The following is a 24710-nucleotide window of genomic DNA, read 5'->3' on the forward strand; positions in this document are numbered from 1 at the left end:
AAATTCTTCTTGGCCCTCGCTTTCTAGGATGGGCTCGGATGTGAGGCTTTTTTCTAGCTCTCATTAGCCTACATTCTGCTCCGTACAGCTCCGACAAAGCGATGAAGTTCACTGCGCGTCACCACAGTAGTGGGTCCTGCGCCACAGCTAGGTTCATCGCTTGTTGCTTCCGGTGTATCAATCGAGTAACGTTCAAATTATATGCGGGATATTCCTCGAGTCTTCAGCCCTGGAGAGTTGCAGCTGTCATAAACTATGAAGATGATGAGGTAGCATCCATTGGACCTGAGGGAATAACTCAAATTCAAGAAAGGCAAGGAAGGAACGCAGAGAGACCGATTCAGCAAGTACTGTTTAACATCATCCCAGACCTGGCCGCCACAGAGCAGGCACCAGACGGGAAAAGAGGACCCACATGATCAGCGTGTGGCGGTGTGATTGGGGCAGGTGTCATTATGTAATCTCCCGCCAGCCAATGACATGCTGCAGACATCAGCAATGGACAATTCCGTGCAGGAATGCCCCGCGCTGTGATCCTTCCCAAATGGTGCATCATGTTGTGTTGCAGGGCTTCATCCCCTTCGGTGCATCCGCGTATTTCTGCTGGGTTTGTCCCAGTTTGCCTCCTTCCTTCCTTCCCTCGTTGCGTTCCTGGTCTGGCGCTCTTGCCAATTGCAAGACTGGTATGTGTGTGGCCTGAGTTTTGAGGCCTCCAAGGCTGTGTGTTGATTCTTACGTCATTCGTCACTAACAAACAAGACTGCCACAGATTCCCCCCCTTCTGTTTGCGTCAACTAATCAACAGCTCGATTCCAACACGTGGAGACGTACACAATGACCCAACATAAAGGCAAAGCCATCCATTTCGGCGGCGGGAACATCGGCCGCGGCTTCGTTGCGGAGTTCCTGCACGATGCAGGCTACGAGGTCGTCTTCATCGATGTCGTCGACAAGATCATCGAGGCCCTCAACAGCACCAAGGAGTACAAGGTGACGGAGATCAGCGAGGAAGGCGAGATCACCAAGACCGTCACAGACTACCGCGCCATCAATTCCAAGGAAGACGAGGGCAAAGTCATCGACGAGATCGCGACTGGTGACATCGTCACCTGCGCTGTCGGCCCCAAGATTCTGCAGTTCATTGCTCCCGTGATCGCCAAGGGCATCGACAAGCGGCAGGACGCTAGCAAGGAGGCCGGCATCAACCCCATCGCGGTCATTGCCTGCGAGAACGCCATCGGTGCCACCGATACTCTGCGTGAATACATCGAGAAGCACACCCCGGAGGACCGCCGCGCCTCGCTGGAGAACCGCGCCCGGTTTGCCAACTCGGCGATCGACCGCATCGTCCCCAACCAGCCGTCGGATGCCGGGCTGAATGTCCTCATTGAGAAGTTCTACGAGTGGGTTGTGGAAAAGAAACCCTTTGGCGAGTACGGCCATCCGGACATCCCTGCCATCAAATGGGTCGACGACCTTCAACCTTACATTGAGCGGAAGCTGTTCACCGTCAACACCGGCCATGCTACCGCTGCTTACTATGGCTACAACGCCGGCAAGGAAACGATTCACGATGCCTTGAACGATGAGAACATCAGAAAGGCGGTCCAGGCTGCCCTGGAAGAGACGGCAAGCCTCATTGTCGCCAAGCACGACACCATTTCTGAGGCGGAGCAGAAGGAGTATGTTGACAAAATCGTCAAGCGGATTTCCAACAAGGAACTCCACGACAATGTTGTGCGTGTGGGTCGCGCGCCCCTGCGCAAGCTGTCGCGCAATGAGCGTTTCATTGGCCCCGCCTCGCAGCTGGCCGAGCGCGGTCTCAAGTATGATGCCCTCCTGGGTGCCATTGAGCAAGCTCTGCGCTTCCAGAATGTCAAGGATGACGACGAGAGCGCTGGACTCGCCAATATCCTCAAGACGCAGTCTGCGGAGGATGCCACCAAGGAGCTCACGGGCCTTGAGACCAGCCACCCTCTGTACAAGCCCGTGCTGGAGGTGGTTCAGAAGGTGCAGATTGAGACTCACTAGACGAAATACAGCCGGTGCCAGGGGTTGCTTTGCATGAACCATGGTGAAATCGTCGCGTTGACCGCGAAAGAATGTGCTACGATGGAATGACTTCAAGTTGTTTACGGGTTTGATATAGTTAGACTGTGCATGGAATAAACCACCAGAATGAAATGCTTGAGGATTGATGCGAACAAACTTCGAGTACGGGGTAGGCTGCTGTACTGTCAACACATACTACCTTTCGTTCTGAGTCTGGGGTACCCCAAACCCGCCGATAAGGGCGATAAGATTAGTCGATACAACGGTTAAGCCAATCAGCGTTGCAGGTCTGTTTGAGGCTGAGGAGATTTTTCTGGAATTCCACACAGTACGGTATTTTACCGGAATTAACCTTATGATTCACCCCATTTGGCTTAGATAATTCCTAAAGTAGTTTGAACTTGTCATGACGCAAGTAATATGTATGTTCGTTACAATACGAAATAAACTCTCGTCTAGCTTCGGGTCAAGTTACCACATGGTTCGCCCGCAGGGACGGAGTCAATACTTATGTGTCGGCTTCGCGCCCCAATCTCCGTTGCGAACCCCCGACAAGCTCGAGTCACCATGAATCGGTCCACCGATCATGTCCCCCGATCGGATCCCCTGCGATGCCTGTCGCCAACGCCGGATTCGCTGCGACGGGCTGCTTCCCTGCGCCGGCTGTCAGCGCAGCGACCTGATCTGCACACGCGACTACGTCCGTAAACGGCGAGGGCCCAAATGCGGCCATGGAAAGAAGATTGCCGCGCTGAGAGCTGCTCAGCGTGCCCAGCGTGCTCAGTCGAGCAGTGGGGAGGAAGAAAGTCGAGAAAAAGAAACACCACAACCGACGGGAATCCCGAACACCAGCAATGCCGCCAGTGTCACCGCCGTTCAGGTCCGCGCAGTCCAGGGACCGGAGAAATGTACGTTGCCGGAGGATTTAACCTCTCTAATGCGCCGCTGCGTCGAAGTGTACCTTGATCAGCTGTATCCGATCATGCCGGTAATTCGGCCGTCGGAGCTGCGCAGCTGGCTCGAGCGCTCGCTGCGGCCTAACGAGCACAGCATGTTGCTGGCGCTGTGTGCGATGGTCACGGCGTTTCTGTGCGGCCGCAGTCAGGCCATTGTCGGGGATGTGGAATGGGAGCCGGTAGCGCGGTTCTTTGTTCAGAAGAGTCTGGCCGAGCGGTCGCTGTATAGCTTCGTTGACGACCCCACTGTGATCAGCGTTCTCGGCTCGTTCTTTCTGGCCGTCACGTACTTTGAGCTGCACGAGGATCGGCGCAGTTGGTTCTACCTGCGCGAGGCGATTACCCTGGCGCAGGCACTGGGCCTGCACACGGAACACTACTACCACGGCATGAGCCCCGTGGACGCATTGTACTGTCGCCGGATTCATGATATCTTGTTCGTGACAGAGAGGTCCTTTGCCGTCTCTCGGCATAAGCCCGTGCTCCTGTCGCATCCGCTGCCTGCCGGGAGAACTGGCGGGAATGAATGCGAAGAGCAACCAGAGGTTGACCGCGGCTTCCGCCAGCTGGTCCAAGTTTACTCCCAACTCGACTCGGAGTTCTTGACTCTTTGGAGCCGTGAAGGATGGGCTGACTCTGGGTCGCTCTGGACGACTGGGGGCATCGACTTTGTCCTTCGCGAGTGCGGGGCGATGCCTGAAACCCAAAAGGCGGATATCTACGTGACGCAGCACTGGCTCGATCTTGCATTCTGGCGTGCCGCGCTGCAGCAGGGTCTGCTCTCGAGCACGGCATCGTCGCGGTCTCGACTGTTCTCGTACCCAGAGGACATTGCCTTGTCGCTCCTGGGGGTGCTATCATCGCTGCCGACGGAGTCGGTGGAAGCCCATGGTCTTGGAATTGTGAGTCCTCTGCCGAAACCTTTTATGGCTCGCATCGCTGATGTACGTAGTACGAAAAGATCTATGAGGTCGGCGAGGCCTTGGCGGACTTGATTAACTGCTCGATGCGGTTGACGGTCTGGCCGGAGTCGATTGCACAGAATCTAGAGCGCCTGCGTGCTATTCACCAGCACCTCGCGCTGACTCCAAACTCGCGTTTGAAATTCGCCGACTCGCTGGGTCGGCGACTGTGCAGTTATTACATTGACTACAGCGGCCCTGCGGCGACACTTTCCGCAGTTGATGCCGTGGATGAGGTGGTTGAGGACGAGGAGTTGTATTCGTAGATTGTGTCCATATTGGCATACTATCTCTGCACATACTGGGCGTACTTGTTGTTGTTTTATTTTTCAGCGTTGTATTTTCAGGCTCTCAATGTTGAATTCATTGCACTTGTATCAATTGTTGTCCCACGATAAGTGCCTGAGGCCTCTATCAGTGAACTCTACCCCGCAAAAATGGAGGAGCTAATCTTGGCTCAGGCGGGATCTGGGGTATGCGTTTGAGCTGATTGGCCAAGCCCTCCGCAATCTCTTCTCTGCTGGTCGGTGAAATGCTCGCTGAATTGACTGTAGACACGAGGAATTGTTCCACAGTTCACGATGTGAAGACTCGTCACCGAAGATGGAGAACTTGATAAGACAGCACATAAAAATGCACCGCAGCCTCTCTCAATTGCTTCATTCAAACCACCATAGAACTAACGGTACACGACCATGTTCGACTCGGCAAACCCCGTGGCCAACCCGGCCTCCATCGTCGCCGGTCCCAACTATCGTTTCACCGTGCTGACCGATCGACTGCTTCGCTATGAATGGGCTCCTGATGGACAGTTTGAGGATCGCGCGTCGACGTTTGCGATCAATCGTTCGTTCCCGCCGCCAAAGTTTCGGGTGATTGACCGCGAAGAGGAGCTCGAGATTATCACGGATTACTTCCACCTGACGTATGATAAGAAGCCGTTCTCGCCGACGGGGCTCGTGGTACACTTTAACTATAGGTACACGGAATGGAGCAAGCCGTGGCGGTACGGCGTGCAGGGTGATGACGACGAAGGGCAAAAGTTCAATCTGGGGGGAACAGCGCGAACGCTGGATCTATGTGACGGCCGGTGCGATATGGGCCATGGGATCTTGTCCCGCGCGGGGTATGCGGTGCTGGATGATTCTACGTCGATGCTGTTTGACGGTGATTTTGTGGCTGCGCGACGGACGGGTGCAGGCAAGGACCGCATCGATGGGTATCTTTTCTGCTATGGACATGATTACAAGGGAGCGATCCGGGCGTTGTATGCGCTGTCGGGGAAGCAACCGGTGCTGCCACGGTTTGCGCTGGGGAACTGGTGGAGCCGGTTCTATGCGTACCATCAGGATGAGTACGTGCAGCTGATGGACAAGTTCCGCGCGCATGACATCCCGCTCTCTGTTGCGGTGGTTGACATGGACTGGCATTTGGTGGATGACGAGCGCGTGCCGCATTCGGGGTGGACGGGATACACGTGGAATCCGAAGCTGTTTCCCGACCCGGAGCGGTTCCGGCAAGAGCTGCACGGTCGGCGGTTGCGGATCACTCTCAATGACCACCCGCATAGCGGAATCCATCATCATGAGGGTTACTATGAGGCCATGGCGCAGGCGCTCGGCCACGATACTACGCACAAGGCTCCGATCCTCTTTGAACCGACGAACCCCAAGTTCATGAAGGCCTACCTTGAGGTTCTCCACCGCGAGCTCGAGAAGGTATGCTGCGATTTTTGGTGGATCGATTGGCAGCAGGGCACGTATTCCAAGGTTCCGGGCTTCGATCCGCTCTGGCTGCTGAACCATTTCCACTTTCTCGACCACAAGCGTACTCGCGGCGGCGACAACGGCGCACTGATCTTTTCCCGATATGCCGGACCCGGCAGTCATCGATACCCTGTGGGCTTCTCTGGCGACACCGTCGTCTCCTGGGCCTCGCTGGCGTTCCAGCCCGAGTTTACCGCGACGGCGTCTAACATCGGCTACGGCTGGTGGAGTCACGACATTGGCGGGCACCTGTTTGGCGGCCGTGACGACGAGCTCGTAACTCGTTGGGTCCAGCTCGGCGTCTTTTCCCCAATCTTACGGCTGCATTCGACACGCTCACGCTGGATGTCCAAGGAGCCATGGCTGTACAGGCTCGAGTGCGAGGCCGTCATTTCCGCGGCTCTTCGATTCCGGCATCGCCTCGTGCCGTTCCTGCACACGCGCAACGTCCTAGGCTCCAACGAGGACGAGCCGCTGATCCAGCCCATGTACTGGGCGTATCCGGACAAGGATGAGGCGTACACCGTTCCTAATCAGTACCTCTTTGGCAAGGACTTGCTCGTGGCCCCCATCGTTCAGCCGCGCAATCCAAAGACCAACCTGGCCACCGTCAAGGCCTGGCTGCCGGGCAATGGCCGCCATCCTCACCGCTACGTCGACATCTTCACCGGCACCGTCTACGATGCAGACCGCGAGATCATCCTCCACCGGCGCCTTGACGAGTACCCCGTTTTCGCTGCCGAGGGAACCATTATTCCTCTCGACGCGGACTATGCTCCGCGCAACGGCTGCATCAACCCAGACGTGTTCGAGTTCCTGATCGTCGTGGGCGACGACGCGCAAGCACGTGTCATTGAGGACACGGTTGACGACGAAAACAGCAACAACTCAACGCACTCGCGCCGCGAGCTCACCATCACATATACCCAATCTGACGGTCGAGTCACCGTAACCGGCCTCGACCGCCATCGTCGCGCGAGATTCCGGTTCCTCTCCGTGACAACCGCTCCGGACTCCCTCCGCGTGCACGCCAACGGCACGGACCGCACCGCGGATGCCACCGTCACAGCCATCACCGCCGCCGACACCCAAGGCAACACTCAACCTCCAAGCCTCCTCATTGACTGCACGGGTGTCACCCCCGAAGAAGAGACGTACACCATCACCGTCGACCTCGGCCCCAACCCGCAACTCAGCGTGATTGATCCCACGCCGCGCCTCGAGCGACTGCTGCGAGATTACCAGTGCGAGTTCAAGACCAAGGACCGTCTGTGGGATGTGATTGAGAGTTCTCGGAAGAGGGGTGTGAACACGACGCTGGGAACGTTGACAGCATTGGGCTATGACAAGGAGTTGGTTGAACCGGTGGCGGAGCTGTTGCTGGCAGATATGCGGCTGTATTCGGATTCGAAATGATATATAGCATGTAGCTGGATTTGGATATAGATATGGGCTATAAAACGAGAAGAATAGAAAGTGGGAACGCAGTTCTACGGGAAAATCAAAGTGATCCTCCAGTTTAATAGAGATACCAATACCGCCATTCCAACGCCGGGTGTAAAAAAGAAAGGAGAAAAGAAAAAATGACAAACTCCTGGATATCATGCTTCTTCCCAAGTCAAATCGCAAATAGACATATCAACCCTTTGCAATCCAACCGCTGTGAACCATAAAGTCAAATATTCGGCCTGCCTTTGCAGCATCGATCTGTGCAGTTGTCAGCAAGTGGAAATAGGGACTGGGAGTTTTCATGGCATACCTTGCATATAGACCGCGCATCCTTTTTCTTCAACGTGCCACCCTGCTTCATCGCCTCCTTGAGGAGCGCCTCCTTGACTACAAGGTACGGCTTAGGCTGCACATGTAGCGTGTTGCACAACTCAATCTCCTCCTTAGTCAGCAGGTGCAGATCTGGCGCTCCCTGCTTCTCCAGCTTCCACGGCGTGAGGCCGCTGAGTGGTTGGGGAACGTATCGGGATTTGCCGGACCCGGATCCGGCGTTGTTGTTGACTTCGTTCAACGCCCGATCAAAGTCGTTTGGCGGCGGATTTTCTCCCGGCGTTGGCGTCGCCCCCGGTCTCGCGGCGGCCGCTCGAAGGCGAGCGGGCAGCTCCGGCATCGTCAACTGGCTCGCAGCCGACGGCGCTTCCTGCTGTGCAGAGTGCTTGTGCGGACGAATGCTGGCGAATCGATCAAATGAGCCCTGTGGCAGCGCGCGTTGCAATCGCTGCTGTTTCTCTTGCTCGTATTTCTCACCACTCTTCAGATCCGTGATGCCCATCTGCCGCCATTCTTGCAGCTGGGCAATTGCCAGTCGGAGGTTGTGTTCGTATTCTAATCCCTTGCAGAACTCCTCAAAGTCCTCGTGGTTCATCATCCGTGCAAACGGCTTGGCCTTGTTCAGGACGTCCCGCTCTTCCTTTGTTCGCTTCTTCTCCTGCGCCGTGTTCTTGCGGTAGTCCAGCAGATTGTGCTCAAAGAGAATCTTCTTGCGTTCCGTTCGCTGCGTCAGTTTCGAGTTGTAGATCTCTGCCACCGTCATCTTGAGCTCCATCTCCGGATCCATCTCTCCATTTTGAGGTATTTCGGTGCCCGGCTCAAACGACATGTGCTGCACGGCTTCCTCCGCATCGTTGAGGAACTCTGTCTCGAACTCCAGCCGTCCCGGCATGTAGCCTTGCACCTCATGGCAGGCAGGCACACTTGCCGTCGGCTTCTGCTTCGGAGTAGTCGGTGGCGCTGCCTTGGCGGCCTCTTTGCGTTCCTCGATCCGTCGCTTCTTGCGCGCCTGGAATTCCTCCTTCGAGATCGAGTCCTGCAGCGTCGTGTCCTCTGGGTCGGCCCGCGCTGGGAGCGGGAAGTTTGGACTGTTGAGGTACACCTCGATATAGTGATCTCGCACTTCCTCCTTGGTCCTGTAGCCGCCAATATGATTTGCGATGTCGGCCCATGATCCCAATCCGTAAATCTCAGCTCCTTCCAAGAGTAGCAGCTCCTCGTCCGCTCCCCAGTCTTCTGTGAAGATGGGAACGGAGTTCTGCTCAATCACATGATACGGGTGCGTTCGCGGGTCATGGTTCTTGGAGCTCTCGCCAGCAGCGAAGCATGGCACGCACAGATCATACTCATGGCAACTTGGATGGGCGCATGAGATGCGAACCTACCAAAAGGCATTAGCAGTTATTCCCCGCGAAATACTCTACGAATAAACCTTCACATACCGTCGAGGTAATATCCACGGAGCAAACATCGCAATGATACTTGGTGCCGCCTTCGGTGCCGCGCGCGGCGGCCTTCTTGCGGATTACCCCCATGGATCGATCGTCCCTTTCATCCTCCACTTGGCCGTTGTCCGTCAACTTTGATTATTAGTCGTGCTTTTCCGGGATCGAATGCCGTCTCGTGATCGGCTCAACGCGTGCAGGGGGTTGGCAGACACGTGAATGAAAAACAGGCCAGACCGCGCAAGCGTACCACAGGTGGCCAAACCACGACAGATTCGATCAAATTCCAGTATAGATCGACGATGTTCTCCGCTGCTATCCGTCGCTGGGAGTCTCGCACCCTCCTCGCGGGGACCGGCCTAGGCCTCCTTGATTGGCACCAAGGGACTGCTCCTGCACCGCCACGAAGCTGACGATGCGCCGGATGTGGCTGTGCAGTGGCGGCTGGTTTCAGGCAATGCTGAGTGCTGATTGGTCCGGTCTGGTTTATCTGGGGAATGCGGCGCTGTTTGCAAATGGGTAATCGTATTTCGGTAAAATTCCTATTCTTACGAGTCCTTCCCCCTTAGGCGTTCAGGAACTTGTATCCGTACCGTTTTGGTACTCCGTATTGGCTTGCGTACGAGGAGTACTCCGTACTGGAGTCCATCCTTCAGCCAGGGCCACGGTTCGAACCGAGTTTGCCCAGTGCTCAATCTCCTTAGACAACAGCAGACTCTTCGTCCGGCCGATTCCCCTGTCGTGCCGGTGTTTATTCCTGCATTCCGAGTGTTCCCTTGTCTCTTTTCCCCTCTCTCGTCTGTTTCAGTGGTGTTACTATTTGTGCGGGATCCGTGGATTGTCAACAATCATCCTGTCAGCACACTCCGCCATCCACCCCCTATAGACACCCTATTGCGCCTACATGCGATAGTGGTTGACCCGTTGACTCTCGTCTGGCGTGGGAAGTTCCTGAAAACGGATCTCGCGGCCGAAGATGTCGTGGAACATCACAAAGAGTATGTCGTTTCCCCTCCACTTTTACTCCTGAATCCGGGCATTTAACGCATGTACTGTAGAGCTCAAAGAGACGCACCTGGCGCCGCTCGCCCACACGTTTGGTCGCTCGTCGTCAACATCGACAATTAAGGGCGAGGGCGGGGAAGAAAGCTCGTCCTCCTCGCAGCGGCCCCCCTCCGCGGCTCAGAATCAGAATTCGAACAACCAAGCCTCTTCTACAAATGACAGCATCCGTAGGTTTATCCCTGATGGCCCATGCGTCCATCGGTGGCAGGAAAACAAGCAGGAGAAAGTGTCCAGGAATGATATTGCTGACTGCATCGTCCAGGTGAATCCGAAGAACTCGTGTCCCCTCCCGTGACACACGTCAAGCCTGGTATCTTGATCGTGACGCTGCACGAAGGAAGAGGCTTCTCATTGTCACCCCATTATCAACAAATCCTCAATGCTCATCTACAGAACCAGAACAACTCGTACACGACCCCCGTCCGCCCAAGTTCGTCCTCCTCCCACTCGACACATGCGTCCAACTATACACCCTCTGGTAGACCTCAGTCGACGAGCAGTGGCATCAATGCGGCACCTACAATCCATGGCCGCTATTCGGCCAAGTATCTACCCTATGCGCTCCTTGACTTTGACAAGAACCAGGTCTTTGTCGACGCAGTGTCGGGAACACCGGAGAACCCGTTATGGGCGGGTGACAACACCTCTTTCAAGTTCGACGTCTCTCGTCGCACCGATCTGACTGTGCAAATATACCTTCGGAACCCAGCAGCGCGCCCTGGTGTCGGCCGAAGCGAGGACTTTTTCCTGGGAGCGGTCAAGATCACCCCGCGGCTGGAGGAGGTGAAGCCGTACGTCGACGATCCGAAGCTGAGCAAGAAGGACAACCAAAAGGCGGCACAAGCTCACACAGAGCGTGAGAAGACGATGGGCCAGCTCGGTGCCGAATGGCTGGATCTCCAATTCGGCACCGGCTCGATCCGGATCGGAGTGTCGTTTGTCGAGAACAAGGGGCGGAGCTTGAATATGGATGACTTTGATCTCTTGAAGGTCGTTGGAAAGGGCAGTTTTGGCAAGGTCATGCAAGTTAGGTACGTGCTTGGTCGCGGGACTTGCGTGTTTCAATGGTGCTGACGGGACTTTACAGAAAGAAGGATACGGGTCGGATCTACGCTCTCAAGACCATCCGTAAAGCGCACATTATTTCCCGCTCTGAAGTTGCACACACACTTGCCGAGCGATCTGTGCTGGCACAGATCAACAATCCGTTCATTGTTCCCCTGAAATTCTCCTTCCAGTCCCCCGAAAAGCTCTACCTCGTCCTGGCCTTTGTCAACGGTGGAGAGTTATTCCACCACCTGCAGCGTGAACAGCGGTTCGATATCAACCGTGCACGGTTCTACACTGCCGAGCTGTTGTGCGCGTTGGAGTGCCTGCATGGCTTCAAGGTCATCTATCGCGACCTGAAGCCTGAGAACATTCTCCTCGACTACACCGGTCACATCGCGCTCTGCGATTTCGGTCTTTGCAAGCTCGATATGAAGGACGAGGACCGAACAAACAGTTCGTTTTCCCCTCTACATCCTAGGGTTCATGCATGTACTGATGGTCCATAGCGTTCTGCGGAACTCCCGAGTATCTGGCGCCGGAGCTGCTCCTGGGCAATGGGTACACAAAGACGGTCGACTGGTGGACACTCGGCGTGTTGCTGTACGAGATGTTGACTGGCCTGCCACCGTTCTACGACGAGAATACAAATGAGATGTACCGCAAGATCCTCCAGGAGCCGCTGACCTTCCCGAGCCACGACATTGTGCCGCCTGCGGCTCGTGATCTGCTGACCAAGCTTCTCGACCGGGATCCGCAACGACGACTGGGAGCCAACGGAGCCGCTGAGATCAAGGCGCACCATTTCTTCTCCAACATCGACTGGCGCAAGCTTTTGCAGCGCAAGTACGAGCCAACTTTCAAGCCGCGCGTTGTACGTACTCTGGATTCGGGCTCTGGTTTGTTCCCTTCACTAACCACACTCACAGACTGACCCCACCGACACGGACAACTTTGACCGTGAATTCACCTCGGAGGCGCCGCAGGATTCCTACGTCGAGGGTCCCGGACTCACCCAAGATCAGCAGGAGCAGTTTGTTGGCTGGTCCTACAACCGCCCCGTTGCTGGACTGGGTGATGCTGGCGGTAGCGTCGTGGATCCCGCGTTTACCGAACTTCAAGATTAAATTCTCTCGCATGCGTCTTCTCTTTCTCTTTTCGGCTTCGTTTTTGGGTCCCGAAGCTGCCTCCATCTTTGCATGCATGTGTGGCTGGGGTTTGGCTCTTGTCCCTGCTGCCACCCTGGGTTCTCGTTTTTGTTGCGAGTCAACCTCGAGCATTCAGAGTTTGTTTCTTGCTTCATGGTTTGTTTGTGTTGGGGCTTGAAGTAACTGGATTTAAATGTAGTTACTTTCTTTCAAGCTATCTATTTTGATTTTTTTTTTTTTTTTTGAGTGAACTATTTTTCATTTGCTTTGATATAGTGGTGATAGGAGTTTCTTGTGCATGGACTTTTGCTATGTATTTGCGCGGTCTTGACAACAGACTGATCCAGTAACATACATCGTGTACTTCATGCTATGTCATGTCCTAAACCCTGAATTCCCACAATCCGTAAATGGATCGCGTCGAACAAATCTCTGGAACTTCGACTCAGGGTTGCAGGCCCATGGCCTTGATCCAGTTGTGGAAGATCTCCTGCCTCTGCTGTTCCCAAGTATCGAAGCTGAGCTTGGACTGTCCGACGGGGATCTGCTCGTCGCCACGGAGAAGGCCGTCCATTGCCTAAACTCCATCGTCAACCGATTCCGCTCAATCAAACCCTTCCCAACACCGAAGATTATGACCTACCTCGTTGGTGAAATCCTCCAGCGGCATACCGATGCTCCGTCCGTTGACGATATCTGGCTGATGCTTTGCGTCGTGGAGTTCAGCTGGTCGCTATTGTGAGCAACAATTCTCGCCGCTTGTATACTAATGTAGGGTGGCGTACTTTGCACAGCGGGCGGGAGAATCTCAATGACCTTGATATTGAACTTCTTGAGATGCTCCCGCACGCACAGGATCCACTGGTGCAGCGCGGCCTTGGATGCGCAGTAGTTTGAGCAGCGCAGGAGAGGGACAAGTGCAAGGCCGGACGTTATGCTGGCGGTCTGTTAGTCGATGATGAGATGGCAGGTAGGGGGAGATACGAACTAGATGAAAGCAGTCGGGTTGTCCTTGGGCTTGAAGAAAGGTACAAACTCCTTGGTCAGGGAAAGGTAGGACAGGTAGTTGACCTGACAGTCGTCAGAAGAAGGGAACAGACTTGGACGTCATCTGCTGCGGAGAGTAACTCACCGTCATCTCCTGGACAATGACATCCATGTTGATATCCTCAGCCTCACTAAAGACGCTTCGGCGCTGGATGCCCGAGTTGAAGATGACGCAATCGAGGTCAGGATGGGATTCCTTGATACTGTTCAAGTGGGTTAGATAGGACAACCTCAATTGAGCATGAACAAGGTCATGGGGAATTCTCACGTTTGAGCAAATCCCGGCAACGTGTCTAGCTTGCTCAGATCGACAGTCACTGCAGCGGCCTTATCCGATCCATACTTTTGCACGAAGTTGTCGAGGTTTTCCTTCCTGCGGCCCGTGACGATGACGAAGAGGCCTCGCTGAACAAGTCTCTCCGCGAAGGCGAGACCAATTCCTTTTTCCACAGTTTAGTTCTCTTGTCAGTTGGTTGTAGACATGCAGACTGACCAGACGTCGCTCCCAGGATAAGAACTTTCTTGTATGGAAACGCCATGTTGACCTGGATGGGCTCAGATGAAGTACGCAAGTTCGCTATCAAGTAGGAATTGCTCTCGCAAGAAACAAACTTGAAAGACTTCAATTGTCTCTAGCACGACGAAAACGACAGAGCAGATCTCATCCCTATATATATCTTCTGGCGCACAATCCCAAGGCTCCCATGGACACTAATCTCCCTCCGGATCGTCCCTCCTCTCTTCTGCCCGTAGAACCGATGCCCCGCATCGGCAGAGCTCCAAAGAGTCCGAAAAGGTCATTTTAGGTAAATCGATGAGCCCTTATCTGCGCGACACGCATCAATTGATTCGCTAGAAAGGATATCCTTCGCCTTCGAAAGTTCTTGGAGGCTACAATGTCTTTCATCACGTCTTGGTAAAAGGTAAGCACTTGAAAGAGTTTGAGAGTTGAGGAGCTCGGATTCGGAATCTACATGGTTTATGGTTGGTATCTCCGTTAACTCCATCTTGGGTTTGGCTCTGGCTTATTAATAACCGTCTCGCAGGCGGTCAGTGAAATGTATCTTGATTTGCGCACAAATTCGACTCGTATCCAATGAATCCTAAGAATTCCCTGCTACTCACGCTATTTTCCCCCTGATTTCCATTGATATTTTTTTTTGGTTGGCATTTGCGGACCGACTCGGCAGTCACGTGATAATGTTGTGAGAATCACGTGACTTTGCCACGCTCTTCTTGTGCATGCCGGGAGGCAAAACACGGGCCGAGGATCCCTGCAATTCGTCCCTGCTTTTGCCTTCAGAGAGAGAGAGATTCGTGTGAAGACTGCAGCCTTAGAATAAGCTTGCAGATTGTTTGTGCCGTATCCTCCAGACTTCCCGACTCTTCTCGCAAGAACGTTGGGGAGGGTAACCGGGACCGACCAAACAGGAACTATCGTCCCCCCACCTCCACGGCTCGGTCGGCAAGACGCCGCCAACTCGTCGGTCACTCGACCGAGTACACCGAGGCCGTAATCTATGCCGGGATAAGTATATACTCGTATTCTTTCCTCTGTTGGTTAAGGATTGGGATGATGGTCAGTTCTCCGAAGGTAGACAGAATCCTACGAGTACATACACCGATAAACCCGCCAGCCAATTTCCGATAACTCCTGGCTGACCGAGTCTGACTCCGGCGATCACGTCAAAGTGGTGAAGGCCTTGTTGATACGTTGAATGCTTGTGGCACTTGCACTGGAATATGGTTGCCTGTGAATTTCGATGAGTTTTGATGAACTGCTCCTGCATGTACTCCCAGCCGCAGGGAATTCGTCATCGTTGGCATGAAGAGCTGGCGTAACTCTAGTCTATCTTGCGCCGCGGAGATGTTCTCATTTTGGGTTCCTGGATACTCCGTACAATAGGATATTTTGAGCGATGGAGTTGATAGGATGAACCTTAATTGCTCATGTCCAAAGCACGGAGCACGCGTGACTCTGATCGATGGCCATACTATCTTGAGCTTTCTGACCGTGCTGACGAAGCTTCTTGAAGCTCGCTTATCGTCAACTGATATATTCCATGTTCCATTTGACGAGCTTTCGCTGAGCCGATCCTACGAAATACCCTGCCAAGTACGATCCTCGACATGCTGGATCGAATATCGTGTCAGGAGTCAAGCGTCCAGCGAGTACTCGAAAGAAACCATTGTCGCAAACAACGAGCCAAGAAACAGAGAATCGAGATCGATTACGTGTTCAACGGCGCAAACTGCCAAAGCCAGATGCTCTGGAAGACCGCCAGCTTTTGAAGCTGCCCAATGCCAAGATCTCCCAAATCTGCGATCGCTATTTGGGGGCCTAGGTACGGAGTAGGAATTCTCGAAACCGGAGTCGTTTGAGTAAGCTTATGTACCAGACCCTGCGCCGCCATGATCGACATGATCTGCTCTCCCGTTAACGAAAATGACCGATCAGTGACAGCCAAGCGAAACGCGTGTCAACTCGACCGTCACTGTGTGTTGTCTTCGCCAGGGGATTCGAGTCGCAGCCCGATCGTCTGACCCGTATCAGAAGTACTCTCCTGTACAAGGGTCGTCGATCGATCGTACTCATGTTTGAGACCTGGAGGCCTTGACCGCGTTCCTTCGACTGCTAAACTCATGGCTTACGACAACGGTCTTCCATCCAAGAGCGATCTGCAATGCACTGAGGCATTACGTGTTCGACGGATGACCGATCAGAGCGCAGCTCCAGGTGTGAAGCGAAATCAGCTGCGGTCATTCCGTCTGGACAGCGAGGAACGAGTATGACGGGTAAACCGTCCGACCAAGTACTACTACCTTCTCGCGACAAGCGAGTGGCGTGAATATATCTTCAGGGACCAGGGGAAAACCGCTATTGGCGACGACAAAACAGGAATGGGAGCCGCCACAAGCGCCGCGCGCTAATGGCTTGGGAGATGCTTTCCCGTGCAGGAAGTCTTGGCGCCAAGACTTGGCAGACCGGGGTTTTTTGGCGGAGTGGAGCGGTCGATCCTTGGGAGGCGAAGTCTTCTGGATGAGCTTCATGCACACACGTGCTCGAATTGCGGCCTCCGATTGGCCCGCTGCCGCTTTTCGCACCTTTCCGCTTTCCGCCAACCGTCGTCGGCCGGCACATCCAGCCCATACGCCATGCTTTGCAACCACAGATGGTCCGAGTTTTTGTGACGGGTCTCTGGCGCATTGAGCGGCAATCCACCCTTGGTCGCCGGTGCCGGCCCCGGCGTCTGGTGGCAGTGGATGGCCCCCGCCGGCCATCCGATCCGGCCCGGCTCCAGCAGCATATCAAAAGCCGCCGTCCGCCCTCGTGCGTGCTTCTCTCGTCCCAGGTCCAATCTCCCACGCACGTGGCGGCAAAAGTCCTTGCAATCCGCTGGCGGCCGATAAGTAATCTATTCCGGCCAGACCTCTGTCCTGCCCCGGTGGCAGCCACTCGTGTCTCTATATCTAACCTTCGGCCTGCTCCCAAGAATCGCCCAAGACTCTGGGCGTTGCTCCGCCGCGCAGCAAGACCGGTGACTGGCTTGGTGATCTCCCGCAAGTTGGCAGTGGTACCTGTCGCCAAGCGCAAGTTTCACCGTCATCATGGCCACCCTGGGTCCCAATCTGCCCCATGGGCCCGACATGACGGGCACCCACCCCCAGTTTGAGGAGATGACAGCGCTGGAGAAGGACGCCTTCGACGCGCTGATTCGTCCCAGCGACGGGTACACCAAGGATGGCCAATATTGGGCCGATCTGCCAATCTGGAAGCGCATCGCGTTTGTCTCGTCGGTTGACCGCGCCGAGGCGGCTAGCGAGCTTCGGGAAATTGGTCGCATGGCTAAGGCTGATCCTCTTTCCCCGGTCTCTTACTATTTTAAGAACATGGTTCTCCCCGGCGCCGGGCTGCTGCTGGAAGGGTGCGTTAGCGCAATCGTTCCGTTCTGGCGGTGTCGCTAACCAGATCCAGTTATGTCCTGTTTTCAATCGGAAACGTGAAGCCGCTGCTCGAGGCGGCTTTCCCCGCCTGCTGGGAAGACCACACGATTTGCAACAAATCCTGGCTCGATGCGATTGACTATCTCGAAATTGCCGGTATCATTGTCGGCCAGATTCTCGTGGGTTACATTGGTGACTGGTAAGCCATTATTTTACCCATGTCTGGTTTTCTGACGTCAATAACCGTCCCTGTCAGGATCGGCCGTCGCTGGGGTCTCATTCAGGATGCCGCGATCATGTTCCTCGGTTTGGTCATGCTCACGGCCGCATGGGGAGTCACTCAGAATGGCTGGATCGCCTGCTATGCCTGGTCACTCTTTATCTATGGCATTGGCGTTGGCGGCGAGTATCCCATGACTGCCACATCGGGTATGGAAAATGGTGTTGGCTCCGGCCGCGTGTCGACCCGCGAGGACCGCCTCCACCGCGGCCGCAAGGTGACCAGTGCCTTCTTGATGCAGGGCTGGGGCCAGCTCCTGAACCAAGCGCTGCTGATCATCCTGCTCCTTTGCTTCCACCACGGATCGGCCAACCCTCCGTTTTCGACCGTGTCCGCGCAGTGGACCTACCGAGTCTCTTTTGCCTTCCCGGCCGTCGGCACTCTGTGGCTGGTCTACTACCGTACCTACCACATGAAAGCTGCCTCCCGTCAGCTCGATATCGCCAAGAAGAAGGCGTCCGTGACCGGCTACGACGTCGACTCGTTGAAGCTGACCTTCAAGTATTTTGGCGGCCGAATGATCGCTACCTGTGGAGCGTGGTTTGCCAACGATGTCTTCTTCTACGGAAACAAGCTCTTCCAGTCGCAATTCATCAAGGTCATCTCGGGTGATGAGCATGCGCTCATGGCCAACTGGCTCTGGAACTTGCTCAATGTCGGCGTCTCCCTGGTCGGATACTATCTCGCGTCCTTCCTGATTGACAACAAGCTGTATGGCCGAAAGTGGATGCAGCAGGTGGGCTTCTTGATGGTGTTCATCCTCTTCATCACCCCGGCCTTTAACTACGAGTACTACACCTCGCCGGAGCACATCCGTGAATTCCAGGCGATGTACTTCCTGTCATCCTTCTTCAACCAGTTCGGACCCAACTGTGTGACCTTCCTGGTGGCTGCTGAGTGCTATCCCGCGCCGATTCGCGCCACGGCCCATGGTCTGTCGGCTGCCTGGGGCAAGCTGGGTGCGCTGGTCGCAACCATCATGTTTGCCTACATGGACGTGCAGACGCGATTCTACGTCGTGCCCTGGTTTGGCCTGGCTGGAATGGTGATGACCTGGCTTTTCCTTCCGGACACTACCGGCCTCGACCTGAAGGAGCAGGAGCGTCGGTGGCAATACATCCGGCAAGGCCGCGAACATGAGTACCATGGCGTGGCCGTGCATCCGCAGCACTTGTCTGTGTGGGAGCGCCTTCGGGGTGTGGGCAAGCAGTACAATCCCGACCTGGACTACAAGCAGAAGATTGAGGATTACCGCGCCGAATGGGAAGCGGGCATGGCGAGGAAAATGTCTGAAGACGGCGACCACGATGTCGACACGGACGACACGCTGTTTGAAGGGCATGTGAACCGATACTTTGAGCGCACGAGCCCAATGTTCCGTGGCATGGAGAAGAGCGTTCAGGGTTTCTCGCCGCTGCCGCCTGCGGCGCAGGGAGACAGCGAAAGCTCAGAAACACCAAAGACAGAACAGAACGACAGTGAGAGCTCAAAGACGCCACAAAAGGAACAATAGTTTTGTACGGACGGCGATGGATCATGGATGTTCTGAGCCTGGGGGCGGGTTTCGGTTTCTATTGTCGCTGCACATGCATTGATGCATCCTTATCATGAGTCATGATTCAGCTTTATTGCATGAGTGTATATATAGAGTCATTGAATCGTAAATAATTGTTGAAAGATGAGCGATATGCGACATTCGGATTCAGCATACTACCTGCTGTTGGTACCACTCGATTGAATTCGCTCTGGTACATGACCCGAGAAACAACATCGAGGCCACATCAGCACTCTGTTGCATCAAATGGCCTTCCCACCTGGAATGTGGGGAATGAAGTCGGGATTGAAGAACCAGAACTGCATGCCATCCTCGTTGGCAAACCCAATGACCTCACGATCTCCAAAGGGTAGCAAACGAGGTTTTTCATGATCCCCCGTTGGAAGGGGGCGGTCGTCAAACAACCTGCTGAGGGTTTTCTTTGCGGGATGCAATTTGTACGGCACCCATGGCTGTGGTTTGATCGTCGGCGTTGAAGATCTCCACTCGCCTCCAACGGCCGTTCCAGTAGCAGGAAAGGTGACGGGTGAGGATGGTGAAAAAGTCAACGTTGTCATCGTCATCAGCAGTAGGCTGTTGGTGAGCAGGGTCGTGCCATTGAATGCTCAGCCTATCGAGGGCATAGTCGTATATGAGACCCAGCAGCGTCTCTTCTCCATCGCAAATATTGACCAGACGTCTTACGGTTTGTGGCCATAAGTGCGGCTGCTGGTTAACTAATAACTCTTGATACATTCATTGTCCACAAGAGGACCTGACAGGGAGATGTGGAAGTTTTTCCTGGAGAGCCGCTGCCCGTACAATGTCCATTTGGTCTGCTGTACCCACGTCGGATTTGTGTTCCAGTCGGTTTCGAACGTCACAAGTATGTTTTCGTCCACGCCCACGTGCCACAAGCACAGTTCATGGAACGCAGCTGGTATTTCTCGCTTCGTATTTGAGCTCAGATCCCAAAGAACGACGTAATAACGAGGGCCCTCATGATGGTCAACAACCATCACCAGGTCCTTCATGGCAGAAGTGCACCAGCTGCAAGAACGAAGCATTGCTTCATATTTCTGTGATGTTTGCATATTCTACACGGCCAGGTGATGTCTGCGAGCGCTCTCCTGTCAACGGAAGGACACGAAATGACATGATTGGAGATTCATACCCCAGAGAAAAAAAGAACATGGGCTACCTATCGGACGCTCGAAGCCTCCACTCGCTAACATCACCGCCACCTTCTGTTTTCCAAACTGACTTTTCTCCAGTTTTGAGATCCAGCATTGCAATTTCAACATGTTCATCGCCACGGAAGCGATAGTATAGTCGCCGCGATGTGTAGAAGACTTCTGCTGGCGTCTTCGAATCTGACCATTGGAGAAAAACCTTCTAGACGGGGCGGCCATACTGCAAACCATATCACTATCGGATATACTTCATTGCATCCGCGGCAGCCACATCTCTACCTTCAATGCCCAAGAACGCGAGCGTATCGGCAGAGAAATTTTACCGATTGCATCGGTCGAGAAATAGGGCGCCATCGTTTGGAAACCTAAAACGGTTTCTGTCAATACTGGGTAAATTATTTGAGGGTAAATTATTTGAACAAAAGAGGCGTAATGCGTACCCTCTGGTTTCGGACGATATCGCTCGGCTCAAGATGCTTCATAATCAGAAGCACGAGCTCAAAGGCAAAGAGCCGACGATATCGTATTGAATTTAAGACGTGTCGGACCTAATCGCACTTGAACAATGTTCCGCCATTTCTTTCGCTGCAATTGATCGACTATCGCATAAAGTTTGCGCTGCAGACTCACGGATTTGTGTATTTAAGACGGATTAAACATCGTATTTTGATATTTCTACGCATCGCAGCGATACGAGAGATCAAAAGTCTAGTTCAACTCTGCTCTGCAATTGGTAGATCCGCTAGACAGGCATACTGTTGCCTAAGCCTCCTAGCATGTGCTAACCAGTGCTCAGCACGTCTCACCACAAACCGCGGCTCGGAAATCTTGCGTAGGAGTTGAAATTCTCTCTGCTACTCCCCCTATAATGAAATGGTTAAAAAGCAGTTAAGACGAGTCAAAACCTCTATGTGCATTGGAATTGAAATGGTATCCTTGTAGTATTTTCGGGCTAGGACTGCAAGTGTAAACATAGATGTACACCTGGAGTGATGCCAGTTGCCCAGGTCCTTACATTGTGTTTGGATTGCTGAAAGCCTGGGCCGAGAGAGATGCTGCACTATGAAATTAGTATTCTTCTATGTTCACGAAGCAGACAAGGGACTTTGACAGTATTCCTTGCCTCGCGTTGGCCCGTAGAGCTTTTTGCGGAGATTGCTCGTAACGAATTGCCACGCACTGGGGAGCTTCATGTGCCTCGTCCTTAGACTTTAGTTTGCGTTCTGACTGGCAAATGAACGAGTTGTATTTCATCAATTCATCCACGCCCACCATCAGCGGAACAGGGATCGGAACCGGAACGTCGAGAATGAAATGAGATTACGAACCAGAACTGCATTCCATCATCATTGGCCATGCAAAAGACTTGATTGTCACCAAAGCGCCGTAAGTTGCTCTGGCCCATTTGTCATGAATCCCCTGGCGTTGAGCTTGAAACTCTTATAACAGATCTCTGTCTAGAGTGCAACTGGTAGTCTTATGATTGTGGTTCGGTGTGGGGTTTGAAGATCTCTAGCTGCTTGGAATTCCTACTCCAATAGTAGAAATATCGGGCAAAGAGGCAAATTCTGAACTGATGCCACGGGGCAAGTCATAGTCGGTCCATCGAATTGTCAGCTTGCCGTTAGTGTCATCGTACCCGAGATCCATCATGCCACTTTCACCATCGAAACATAGCCGTCTTGCTGACTTGTGGGCGAATGTTTGTACGCTGTAACACTGTGGTTCTCGGAATAGTTAGTATTGTTTAATGAAATCGCCGACTGGACCCCATGAGCAGCATTAGCCCGAGTAGTTTCTGATAGGCGGATGAATTGGACAAAGCGCATATGGGGGGGGGGTTGTTATCTCGTATTTAGGCACCTACCGATCAGTTAAAACGTGTTGATTATCCTGCAATCCACACTCAGAAGAAGATTCGACCCCAGCGAGACCGATCCAGGTATCAATCTTGACAATGATACACTCCACGGGTCATGCAGCCTATGAACCAGAGGCTCTGAGAGTGGAAGAGCCTATCGATTCTTTGGACTCTCGCGCTCGACATGACGCGTACGCTAAAGACCAAATTAGTCGATTCGACTCGCGAAATACGAGGCTAATCGCGGCGCAGACTTCATGCGATGTTCGATCGATCGCAAATGGCGGAATCGCAGAGTGTTGTGGTAGCTCGTTCAAAGGAATTTCTATCCGGGAAATATGATGTCGCTGGGTCGCTGCCTCTTGAGATCGTGCTTGAGATCGTCAAGTATCTAGATCCGGATGACATTGTCCGAAACCAGATGGTGCGGTATTGCCCGGCTCTCGATGTCCGGGAAGTCTAATATCTCCTGATTGGACTTGTTCTAGGTCTCGAAACGGTGGCGGTCGATTTTCTCGTCCGATGCAATCGTCAAACATTCTTTGCACCGAACGCTCTCGCTCCTTAACTTGGGAAAAAACAATGTACAAGAAGATGTTGCCAATGCGATGGTTTATTTTCGATGGCGACATGGGCTGGAACACGGCAGACCCGTCAAGAAGCTCTTTCTCCCTTGGTCCAAACCGCTGCAGGTGCAGTCCGAGTATCCAATGGTTTCATATCATTCTCGACGACTGTTCTATCAAACATGGCTCTCTGACAGGGTCGAAATGTTAGACCTGGAGACCGGAGAGAGATCACTTTGCCCAGAGGAAATAGGGGCGAAGATGACCCCGTATGATACTGTCTCGAAGTTCCGCGTATCTGACCACTATGTCGTCGTTGGCTCGGATGAGTACGAACATGCGATGTTTTATCTTGCAGACAGGGTCTAACAGTACGACTGGCAGATATCTCGTCGCGTGGAATATGCACTCATCGAAGATACTCGAAAGAGAACTTCCTTGTGAAGACCATCACACCACTCTCCACGATGACAAAGTGGTCATTGTCAATTTGGAATTGGATTAAAAGGTCTACATTTGGGATTTGAGCTCGGATAGGTTTCAAACGATAGATTACTTTTCACACCTGTGGCTGTGGCACGTGGACGCGGACAAGAACATCCTCGTGACGTTCGAAATCAACTGGGACACAGATGACACAGATCCGGCAGAGGTGGAACAGACCATGTGGACGTTGACTGGGGACCTGCTCGACAGAAAACATTTTCACCTATCGTCGTCGGGTCGGCGTATGGATTGGTGGCCGCTCAAAAACTCACAACGCGAGGTCTTTACCTCAAATATTTGCTTCACTCATACCTTCAACCATAAGACGGTAAGGCGAGTGTATTACAATGAGAATTACACTACGCTGGACCTCGTGTATGACGGCTCTATCGACAAGCTGAGCGTCCGATGGAACAGCTACGACTATGATCGCGATGCCTTCTCGGACTTTTACGCCTTTCTTCTGCCCGATATTTCCTACCACTGGAGAATGATATCAAGGCGGCTCGAGATCTTCAATGCCGACAAGCAGGTTCAAACAATGCTCCCGTACCAATTGCATCCCCAAGAGACCCGCTTTCGCGAGCTCTTGACTGCCGCAACTCCTCGTCGAAACCTGCTGGATTCTATTAGCGAACATTTCTTTCATTCCTTCGGTGACAGTGAGGTTTTCTGCTTGGCTAGCAACGACGGCATCCAGCTCTGGTTCTTCAACCCCAATTTCACGCCAGATATCCCGGGGGCAGTCCCCTTTCTACCGATGGAGGAGAGTGGGTGATTTGATGGGAACATAAATCCGATCAAATGTTCATATCCAGAGGCTTCCAACCGAGGACTCCTAGATCGGCGACAAATACATAGTAACGAGGATCCACGCGGGGACAGTGCGAGGCGGAGAGCATTCTTCCATACATTATCAGTAGCGCGAACACGGCAGATGCTACTGTATGCAGTGAATTGTTATGGACCTGCAGTATTCAAGCTGTGACCCTCGACCCGTCTTCTTCAGACGCACTCACATGCTTGTCTGCCAGTCTGGATAGGAAAGCGCTACATGTACATCCTGGACATTGAATCACCCCACTTGTTAGACGTTGCTCAGCCTCAGTCATCCATGGTCCAATGAAGCAGAACGACTTCTGACCAAGCTTTGCGGAGCCGACCTTTTGACTACTGTAGTCAGGATTCAAGTGTCAAGTGTGGGGGAAAAGCGGCCGAAGTGGGTAGGTTTTAGGATGCCCTAGTTATCAAGGCCGAAGACGGTCATCTTCCGCCGCTCAAGCCTTCAACAAGGAACACTCTCCAAATACTAATAGGCCTGAAAGGATAGTTTGTCCCAGTTCCAGGCAACTATGGAGTTAGCAGTTAGCTAGTAGTGATCAACGTTCGGTAACAGAGCGACTGCGGCTGAGCATTGGAATCAGAATGCGGTTAAAGTTTGGATACTGAGAGTTTACTGTGTATTGTTGTCCGGAAGGATCCAGCAACTGCCGAAATTCAAATCCCTCAGCTCGAGGAGTGGATAAATTTGGGAAATTTCTCATTGCATGCGAGAATCAACCCAATCCGTAGAATACA

At 53.4% G+C, this 24710-nt stretch overlaps 10 protein-coding genes across 10 annotated transcripts; 7 read left to right on the top strand and 3 right to left on the bottom strand.

The window, feature by feature from the left end:
• Positions 1-834: 834 nt before the first annotated feature.
• VTN49DRAFT_4185 (uncharacterized protein) lies at positions 835-2031 on the top strand (the record flags this gene model as incomplete). The annotated part of the gene is made up of 1 exon (XM_069412103.1): positions 835-2031. One exon carries the CDS (start codon positions 835-837, stop codon positions 2029-2031), a length of 1197 nt encoding a protein of 398 aa, XP_069267380.1.
• Positions 2032-2638: 607 nt separating this feature from the next.
• On the top strand, positions 2639-4236 carry VTN49DRAFT_4186 (uncharacterized protein; the record flags this gene model as incomplete). Its single annotated transcript, XM_069412104.1, has 2 exons — positions 2639-3910; positions 3961-4236. The coding sequence occupies 2 exons, from the start codon at positions 2639-2641 to the stop codon at positions 4234-4236; spliced, it is 1548 nt and encodes a 515-aa protein (XP_069267381.1).
• Positions 4237-4665: 429 nt separating this feature from the next.
• VTN49DRAFT_4187 (uncharacterized protein) lies at positions 4666-7152 on the top strand (the record flags this gene model as incomplete). The annotated part of the gene is made up of 1 exon (XM_069412105.1): positions 4666-7152. The coding sequence occupies one exon, from the start codon at positions 4666-4668 to the stop codon at positions 7150-7152; it is 2487 nt and encodes an 828-aa protein (XP_069267382.1).
• A 222-nt stretch (positions 7153-7374) lies between these two features.
• On the bottom strand, positions 7375-9050 carry VTN49DRAFT_4188 (uncharacterized protein; the record flags this gene model as incomplete). Its single annotated transcript, XM_069412106.1, has 3 exons — positions 7375-7443; positions 7496-8896; positions 8958-9050. 3 exons carry the CDS (start codon positions 9048-9050, stop codon positions 7375-7377), a joined length of 1563 nt encoding a protein of 520 aa, XP_069267383.1.
• Positions 9051-9936: 886 nt separating this feature from the next.
• On the top strand, positions 9937-12199 carry VTN49DRAFT_4189 (uncharacterized protein; the record flags this gene model as incomplete). Its single annotated transcript, XM_069412107.1, has 6 exons — positions 9937-9958; positions 10019-10192; positions 10288-11056; positions 11113-11528; positions 11582-11946; positions 12002-12199. The coding sequence occupies 6 exons, from the start codon at positions 9937-9939 to the stop codon at positions 12197-12199; spliced, it is 1944 nt and encodes a 647-aa protein (XP_069267384.1).
• A 466-nt stretch (positions 12200-12665) lies between these two features.
• VTN49DRAFT_4190 (uncharacterized protein) lies at positions 12666-13806 on the bottom strand (the record flags this gene model as incomplete). The annotated part of the gene is made up of 7 exons (XM_069412109.1): positions 12666-12797; positions 12864-12946; positions 13006-13157; positions 13209-13291; positions 13353-13470; positions 13536-13707; positions 13761-13806. 7 exons carry the CDS (start codon positions 13804-13806, stop codon positions 12666-12668), a joined length of 786 nt encoding a protein of 261 aa, XP_069267385.1.
• A 2221-nt stretch (positions 13807-16027) lies between these two features.
• Positions 16028-16549, bottom strand: VTN49DRAFT_4191 (uncharacterized protein; the record flags this gene model as incomplete). Its single annotated transcript, XM_069412110.1, has 1 exon — positions 16028-16549. One exon carries the CDS (start codon positions 16547-16549, stop codon positions 16028-16030), a length of 522 nt encoding a protein of 173 aa, XP_069267386.1.
• Positions 16550-16876: 327 nt separating this feature from the next.
• Positions 16877-19005, top strand: VTN49DRAFT_4192 (uncharacterized protein; the record flags this gene model as incomplete). Its single annotated transcript, XM_069412111.1, has 3 exons — positions 16877-17193; positions 17244-17411; positions 17469-19005. 3 exons carry the CDS (start codon positions 16877-16879, stop codon positions 19003-19005), a joined length of 2022 nt encoding a protein of 673 aa, XP_069267387.1.
• Positions 19006-22176: 3171 nt separating this feature from the next.
• VTN49DRAFT_4193 (uncharacterized protein) lies at positions 22177-22543 on the top strand (the record flags this gene model as incomplete). The annotated part of the gene is made up of 2 exons (XM_069412112.1): positions 22177-22271; positions 22333-22543. The coding sequence occupies 2 exons, from the start codon at positions 22177-22179 to the stop codon at positions 22541-22543; spliced, it is 306 nt and encodes a 101-aa protein (XP_069267388.1).
• Positions 22544-22917: 374 nt separating this feature from the next.
• VTN49DRAFT_4194 (uncharacterized protein) lies at positions 22918-23910 on the top strand (the record flags this gene model as incomplete). The annotated part of the gene is made up of 3 exons (XM_069412113.1): positions 22918-22975; positions 23031-23124; positions 23184-23910. The coding sequence occupies 3 exons, from the start codon at positions 22918-22920 to the stop codon at positions 23908-23910; spliced, it is 879 nt and encodes a 292-aa protein (XP_069267389.1).
• Positions 23911-24710: the final 800 nt, after the last annotated feature.

This window comes from Thermomyces lanuginosus (genome assembly GCF_041956635.1).
Source record: "Thermomyces lanuginosus strain ATCC 200065 unplaced genomic scaffold VTN49scaffold_31, whole genome shotgun sequence".
NCBI lineage: Eukaryota > Fungi > Ascomycota > Eurotiomycetes > Eurotiales > Trichocomaceae > Thermomyces > Thermomyces lanuginosus.